The sequence below is a fragment of the Fusarium oxysporum genome, genomic scaffold (assembly GCF_000149955.1).
Source record: "Fusarium oxysporum f. sp. lycopersici 4287 supercont2.54 genomic scaffold, whole genome shotgun sequence".
Lineage (NCBI taxonomy): Eukaryota > Fungi > Ascomycota > Sordariomycetes > Hypocreales > Nectriaceae > Fusarium > Fusarium oxysporum.
Genome location: NW_017264854.1, coordinates 54671 through 62794, shown reverse-complemented (window position 1 = coordinate 62794; position 8124 = coordinate 54671). Strand labels below are relative to the sequence as shown.

The window sequence follows — 8124 nt, the reverse complement described above, 5'->3', positions numbered from 1 at the left end:
TAGAGGTTTACCATTTCGGTTGTAATCTTAGTATCCCTGCTTGTACGTGACACCTAGTGCCTGTTCAACACATGGCAAGCCCACAGAGACGAATGCGTAACTATGACAAAACATCGTTGGGGGACGACGAACCTTGGCTTTAGTTGCATGCATCGGATCCAAATATCATTTCAGGCATGAGGAGGATTCAGGGCTACTCTCACCCTCCAACGCTATCATCGTTTTGTTGTCTTGTCAAATCTACTGTTGCCTTTGACATTGCCCCCTAAATGTTGGAAAATCCGGACTGATGCGTATGCCAATGGCATCGTGAGGAATGGCAGTGCTTTGCTACGAATCGGTATTGCCATCTCGGGCGGGGAGTTATAGAGCCACGATCAATGGTGCTGGTGCCATTGCCACTTTCGATAATCGAACCATGGGTTGCACGGACGAAGGTCATCTGGGCGATATTCTCCAGGCTACAACGTACCTTAGTGGCCCTGCCTGGGGGTAGCTGGCTTGTGGGAAGTCTCTATATGCAGAACTTCACAACGGTAGAGTTCATCATCTCTACGTCCAGTAGCTTTCTAGGAACCCTTTGGCAGCTCGATGACTCAATTCTTGGTTTGTTTGAGCTGAACTTCTGCTGACAACGGGCCCGACGAAACGACCCCAATAGTAGCCCAAATAGTTGTTATACCAACGTGCAAAGCAAGTGTGACAACCCATTCTCTGTGAAAAGTGATGATTAGTAGGTGATCTTAGCTAGGGGGTGATGTGATATGAGAATGGGAGAGAGCACCATGTCGTTTGAAACAAGCAGTATACCACGAGTCACATCACAAGCAATACGAAGTCAAAGGGAAAGCCCAAGAACATGTTCCTAAATGGCGGACAGAAAAAGACGGGTTGATAATACCGAGACACGCGACGATAATGCCATAGATGATACATCCATCGATATTCGCCTACGCGATGCCGATAAGGTAAACAAAACGTGAGAGAATCTCTAGGACGATCATAGCGGAGGCAAGCTCGCTGAGACGGAGAAGAACAGAAAATAACTTTATGCGCAGCACCAGATTCTGCTGCTCCATTTTGCAGTAGAATAGGAGTTAGATTGAAAATACGATGGATGTTGTACATTAGGTTACTTCAGATTGTAACCGTTATGTAGTAGGCACAACTAAATGATTTTGCCGCTTAGATTAAAACGAAAATGCAAAGAGAACCGTGGTGTACTGTACATACTGCTGTGGCGAGTGGTGGATTTCTGCATCCAACGTCATCATTACGCAACAGTTATTTTTCGGTGTTTTCGTTACATCCAGTCCATATGTCTGACGAGCTGTCATGTCATGTGGCAAACGGTATTGGCCACCAGAGAGTTGTTGTCGACAGATAAGCGGGTGGAATTTAGATTTAGAAGAAAGCAAGCCTGTTCTGACAAAACGCGGTGACAGGTCCTTTACGGAAGCCTTAAAGCGCCAGAGTATAATAATGTGTCATTGGCGGCTAACAGCCATAATTGAGGGTTATTTGCTCTATTCCCGCCTATTCAGGTATGAAGAGCTTAAATTGGTGTGCCAGGTAACACTACAATACAGTACAATTTATTACGCCCGGCGGCTTATGTTGGCCTGGTAACATTAAAGTAGCTGCAAGAACACGCAACCGACAAGCCAATCCTGCATTATGACGCTTGAAAATCACAAGGAACACAGTGTAACTGCATCTACTACTCGTATAGATGGTTTCGTGCGCATTTGTAATCACATACTAAAATCATGATGGTCACAATAATTTGGGTGGGTCAATGGTGAGAACAATGATTGGAAGAAACAATGAATGTCCCTAGATACAGATGTACTACAAAGAGAAGGCAATTGGTGGCCGCCAAGCTACAGGAGATGCAGGAAAGGCAAGTCTTGGAATACTCCACCGAACACAAACTGCATAAGCAGGCGCTTCGCTCGTACCATGCACTTCCTACCGGAACACACCCGTCTTTCTCGAATCCTGTTCTCAACAGCGCCTTTAAGCCCCGAGGGGCGCTCCGCGCTACAAGATCTCATCTCTCTTGGGAAAAGTCCCTGTCATATCGCATATCAGATCATGCTACGTCCAGTAGACGGCATCTGTGCAGTCCCCGGCTGTGCGCAGGACATGGAAAGGTAACAAATTCCTACCACTAGCGCGTGACTGAAAATCTTGAAAACTTACACAGTTTTCCTATCATTCTAGTATTCCGCTTCGAAATCTGGCAAGATGGAAGCATGCCTTCCATTGCCGGGAAGAACATCACAGCAAGCAAAGTCCCTTTGTCCAATTCTGTTCTATTTGCAATCGCTGGGTGAAGGGCGAATCGGAATGGACTATGCACTGCCAAGATCACATTGCAAACCAACAGTCGCCATTTAGATGTGATCCGATTATTTTACGTAACGCAATTGCTTGTCCTGGTTATTGCCATGTTCATCTAGGAAGCCATGAGTATTCCGCAAACCATCGCTTACAACAATTCTGGGACCAAAGTGGTCGACAGCGACATGCTTCCGTTTGTGTTTCAGCGTTCATCAAATCTCAGTTTAACCACTCTCAGTTACAGTGTCCGCACCCAGAATGTCCGGTAGTATCAACGTCCCCTGAGGATCTGTGGCTACACTTAGCGGACATTCATAGCACTTCTGGGAAGCCCATAAAGAAGCACAAAACACTCGATGAAGACGGCCTAAGCGGTGACACGATGTCCCCGCCCTTCGAGCGACATTGTGCCCAATCCTCAATTGACAGACAGGTGAAGCCGGTACTCTACGGAAGTTGCAGTCACCTTACGTTTGTTAATTGGGTGTCATCTGAGAGTCTACCAATAAGTGGCGGTCTCGTGAAGGACGATTTTTCGTCTTTATCGGAACTTACCGAGAATGAGAAGATCGGGCATGAAAATGACGGGGGGTCTCGCTCAGATGTCCAATCCTCGCCGTCTTCAACCAGCTTTCCCTACATGCTCTCATCAACTCAAGGGAATGATAAAAGTCTACATCCTCACTTGCGGAGTAACCCGGCGATCAGTTCTGGTCAAGACAAAGAGGCAGGCCAACAACCACCTCAAGACATCACAGCCTTGTCAGGAACACATGATGTGGCTACATCATCTTCCACTGGGATTGAATCAGTTCCTCAAAGGGGCGGTACTTCATACCCTTCTCTGCTATCTCCTTATAGCATTGACGACATGGCCGACTCTAAGCACCTTAGTTCCAACGAGGCATCAGGCCTCCTGCAGCCTGCCTCGATTGTCAAAGCGGACACATCAAGAGCTCAACTTGACGAAAGCAACGACGATAACTTCGGCAATGCATACGAAGCAAGTAAAAGGCTTCAATTCATTCTGTCGACCTCAGAGAACTCAGATATCATTGATCCACAGCTTTACATTGACCAGAACAGCGAGGAAGATTTGGGGACTAAAGATGGATATGCGTCTTCATCGCGCCAGAACGGGGTCTCAGCTAGTGAGATGGGCCAACCTACAGCATTAGACCCCGATGGAGCTGTGTGGGAAGTGGATGAATTATTGGCTAAATGGAAGCAAGAAAGGCTGATTCTGCATCTTATGAAATGGAAAGGCTTTCTAGACGACGCAAATGCGTAGGAGAAGAGAAAGGATATTAGCATTGATTAGGTCAACCAGTTTGACAAAAGGGTTTCTGAAGATGGAGGAAATCATAAGGGGGTAGAGCTACTGAGTAAAAGGACGAGACGAAGGCAGGTCGAGTACCTGGTAAAATGGAAAGGCCGCTCAGAGAAAGACAACTCTTGGGAAAAGGAGACAACAATAAGTCGTGACAGAGTACAGGATTATAGGATTATAATAGCTCTGCGGTTCCGTAACTTGATCTTGCGCTTCATAAGTGCATACATAATAGATATTAGACTTCGTTGTTAAACGTCTTTTCCTCGTCTTATCTTGGGCTCAGCATTCTACGGTTCTTGACAACAACATTATCCTGCAAGGCCTTAGCGCCATGTGTAAGCCAAATACAGTCAAGCCCCGAAATCGTTTCCTTGTCGTCGCACTCCTCATCGCTTTCCGACACCCTCTGCGTATGCTCCGTACCATCCAGGTCCACCTTAATGGATAACCAAAATTTTGCTCCGCCCACATAAAATCCAAATTTTGATGCGTGCACAAAACACCAGGTCGTCAATTAAAAAGCGAAGCTTTGAAGAGAAACTCTATAAAATTGATCAATTTTTACTCTGTGCGTGGTTTTTTGACCTCCTGACCGCTGCGTGTGCGCTGGCAGTGCTTTGTTACGATCGTAGAGTCCTCACGTTCGTCCTCTAACCCGACACCCACCTCAATCACCGACTCGACCTCCTCATCCACATCTACCTCTATTTCTGCCTCTTTTGAGTCGGGAAGAGCTTCTCCAGTCGCTAGAGACTCCGCTAGAGCCATGAATCGTCGGTTCGGGTTTGGTACCGCTTTTCTTTTCTTCCCTCGCCGCAGCTGGGCCATCTGCTCCTCGAGGCCAGTAATCCCGCGCATTCTGAACGGCAACCTTCATCTCTAAAGCTTCCAGCCACTTTGCGATCTTACTGTACTTCTGTCTGGTCGAATGACTTCGGTGCTTGGCCATTTCCCTTACTTGCCGGCTCGTTTTCGGCGTATCATCTGAGTGCAGTTGAGGAGGGCTCGGCGTCTTGAACTCTTCCAGCAGTTTTTCTTTGTCCGGCTGAATTTCAGGATGTGCTAGAGCTTTGTAACGATTTATTGGCCAATTTCCAGTAAACCTCCAGCCGGATAAGATAATCTTCTTCCTCATGCCCGCTTCCCTCGCTTTCGCGTATGCCCGAATAAAGTTGACTTTGTCAACCGGCGCAGAATCGGTCAAACTAGCCAGCTTTTGGAGTTCTTTCCGATACGCACCTTTTATAACATTAAAAATTCCATTATCTAATGGCTGCAAACCATGGGAACAATGTGCTGGTAGGTAACAGCAGTAGACGTTGTTCAGAAAGCACGTCGCCATCCACTCGTCCTGACTGCTTGTTAATGGTCCTATAGCGGGTAACTCTGCGGCGAAAACACCAAAATGCTTACCTGCGCATGGCTCCCGTGACCATCAAGGATAATAAGTCTCGCATCCGATGCATCACGAGGCTCCGTTTGGGGTAGATAGACGTCTTTCAACCATTCAAGAGCTATATGGTTGTCGGTCCAGCCGTTCGGCGATGTGATGTAGTGCCAGTCCGCTATTAATTCGAATTCATTCAGAAACCACTGTTTCTGCAGCTCTTTCCCTTTAAAGATAATTCCCGGTTTTAAAGAGCGGCCAGTTGCAGTGACAGCCTCAATAAACGAGGTCCACGTGCGCGACTGGACGCCTTTCAACATCGCCTTCTTCTTCGGGTCAGAGCTCCCGATTACGAGGCTGTCCAGGCCTCATGGACAATCAATTAGCTATGCCTTATAAAAACCCATAGAGTACTTGTAGAAGACTTACCGAAACCCACCATTATGCCGCCCTCGTCCACATTAACCGTGTTCTCAGGCTTGATCCAGCCGTACTCGTTCTCCCGGATATCGAAGTACCAATTGACCGCCTTCGGAGTAAATCCATCAAATCTGGCGGCTTCCTGACGTTTTCCAAACTTAGTAGATAGTTCTAGGTGACGTTTGACGAATCTCGTAGTCCAGTGCTTACCCAGAGGCTTGTTACCGCCTTGTTGTTTGAGGATGGCCTCGACACAGGCGCGGAGCTGGCTGTGCGAGAGAGCATAGCCCAGAGACTCTTGTCGCAGCACCCAACGAAGGATTGTCTCCTCCTGGCTCTTTGAAATACGCTGGTGGGCCTGGATCCGTTAATTCCTGCTCGCTTGACCGAAAAGTCGCCCAGAAAGGGTCGACCGAGGTACTCCACGTTTCTGGGCCGCCCCCGTCTGTGACAGGCCTCTATCAGTAATATCGAGTATAGCCTCAGCTACGTCATCTTCGGTATAGACACGGCGAACCATTGCGAAAGGAGTTCCGACAAGAAAATTAGGTGAAAATTCGGCTCAAGTGGATGGAGTCGCGTGGGGTAGATGAGGAGAAATGCGAAAGAATTCAAAGTGCTAGAGAACTAGGCCACAAGGCGGAACGGGGAAAAGTCAAGCCTATATGAAAATGTCATGAAAACTGCTATACAACATTGGTATAGGTTTGCGAGTATCTACGTTCTTGGCTGAATGCGATGTACTTGAAAATTCGGAGTTTGTATGGGAAGATTGAAATTTTGGTGGTCCATTAGGTGAGGGTGCCCACTAGGTGGTCCTGGATGGTAAGTGAAATTGGGCATTTTGTATGGGGAAACTTTTTTTTGCGTGCCGGTAGGTGTTTACTGCATGGTAATTCCAGTCGCCGCCTCTTATGTTCTGCACTTACATAGTAAGCTATAACCTGGCTGCTAATTGTAAGAAGATGCTTGTTTACTTGGGAAGGCTTAGAGGAAAGACAGCGCTGCCCACAAATCAAATCCAATCAAACAAACTGCCAAACAAATCAATCAAATATGCCATAATCTTATTTCAAATCAAACAAATAGAGATACCTCGATTTGACATGACATTTGATATATTTGATACAGGATATGAGGTTGGCGATATGATCTATCGGGCTGGGGGAACGCGTCCTTGCAGCCTACCCGGAACCGGCTTAATGCTAAAAGCTGGCGAGCTGATCTGACCAATCATAGTCGCTACTTAGATCCTCTATTAGTGGTCTATCCTCGGCAGGACCTTATCATCGGCCGAGGAGAAAGTAGCCTCTTAACTTTTCTGTCTGTCACCCTCACAGCATCAAACCGCATCGGTGCCAGTTTGTTTACTCGCCCATGCGTGCTATTCCTATCGATCGACGCGTAACCTGGTGAATCAACGACATCATGCTTCCTTCTCCACCCTCCGCCTTTGCTCTCCTCCGATCACCGAGAAATTTGGCGATCCAATTTGAGCTAGCGACGCAGACGCCATCGCCAGATCACCCTACCGTTGCGGATCTTCCACAAGCAGTATGGAGGAACAAACGATATGTTTTAGACGAGTCCCTTTCTCGGAAAGGCTCTAAGGGCCGGAAGAGCTGGATCAAGCGCCACGGATTTTTTGTCGTTGAGATCGATTAAGCCCTTACTGGGACTGCCGTTTGTGCGACGCAAAGGGTCAGCCTGAGTTCTTCGCCGCTGCTGCTACGAATTCGGCAGCTGACCATCTCCGCAGGTATGAGAATGTGACATGGCGAGCTTAAGCATCATTGACCACGCGTAGGTTCCACAGGGTCTTCGAGAGCAGTCAAGGCGCCGACACAGACCCGTCAACCGATGAGACTGAACGGCCTAAGCGACGGCGCTTGCAGTACAGCGCCGTGCCGCGTGCTAGAGTCGCGATGATCCGAGAACTGAGCCTGGGACTTCTGATCAATACCAATGTTCCCTTTTCTTTCTTTAGCGATACGTTCTTTCAGCAGCTCACCTGGCAACTTGACCCTCATCTATCTGATCAGATATCATGGAGCCGGCAATCGATGAGCCGCTTGTTGGATGACATGTACAAGACCAAGAAGGACAGGGTCAAGCAGGAGCTCTCGGATGCCCTTAGCAAAATTCATCTGGGGTTCGACCTGTGGACATTACCGAATCGACACGCTGTCATGGCAGTCAAGGCTCATTTTCTTGACCGCCAGGGGAAGCACCAGTCGCGCCTACTGGCACTCCGACGCCAGCTCGGGTGTCATAGCGGAGAGAATCTCGCGGTGACACTTGGGCAAGTTGTGCGTGAGTGGAAGATAGAGGATCGAGTTGGAACAGTGATCTCGGATAACGCATCTTCCAAGGACACCTGACTTCTGAACTTCTACGGAGATCTCGATGCAGAAATGAGCTGGTGGAAATCCGCGCTAGACGTATGCGCTGCTATGGACGCATCTTGAACCTGGTTGCTGGGGCTTCCTGTACGGCGAAGATCTTGAGGCTTTCGAGGCTGTATGGTTAAATTGCGCAGTGTGTGCTGGGTGAAAGGAATAGTTAGACACCTGGGGAAGGATGAGTGAGAAGGAAACTCTTCCGCGGCTTAATACCTCCAGGATAGGTTGCACCCAGG

At 48.1% G+C, this 8124-nt stretch overlaps 3 protein-coding genes across 3 annotated transcripts; 2 read left to right on the top strand and 1 right to left on the bottom strand.

The window, feature by feature from the left end:
* Nucleotides 1-316: 316 nt before the first annotated feature.
* FOXG_22868 (uncharacterized protein) lies at nt 317-496 on the top strand (the record flags this gene model as incomplete). The annotated part of the gene is made up of 1 exon (XM_018403290.1): nt 317-496. The coding sequence occupies one exon, from the start codon at nt 317-319 to the stop codon at nt 494-496; it is 180 nt and encodes a 59-aa protein (XP_018258608.1).
* Nucleotides 497-2728: 2232 nt separating this feature from the next.
* FOXG_17472 (uncharacterized protein) lies at nt 2729-3637 on the top strand (the record flags this gene model as incomplete). The annotated part of the gene is made up of 1 exon (XM_018397476.1): nt 2729-3637. The coding sequence occupies one exon, from the start codon at nt 2729-2731 to the stop codon at nt 3635-3637; it is 909 nt and encodes a 302-aa protein (XP_018258607.1).
* A 603-nt stretch (nt 3638-4240) lies between these two features.
* FOXG_22867 (uncharacterized protein) lies at nt 4241-6172 on the bottom strand (the record flags this gene model as incomplete). The annotated part of the gene is made up of 5 exons (XM_018403289.1): nt 5908-6172; nt 5496-5844; nt 5093-5433; nt 4472-5030; nt 4241-4425 (listed from the first exon to the last, which is right to left on the bottom strand). Exons 1-5 carry the CDS (start codon nt 6004-6006, stop codon nt 4241-4243), a joined length of 1533 nt encoding a protein of 510 aa, XP_018258606.1. The 5' UTR covers nt 6007-6172.
* Between the last annotated feature and the right edge of the window lie 1952 nt (nt 6173-8124).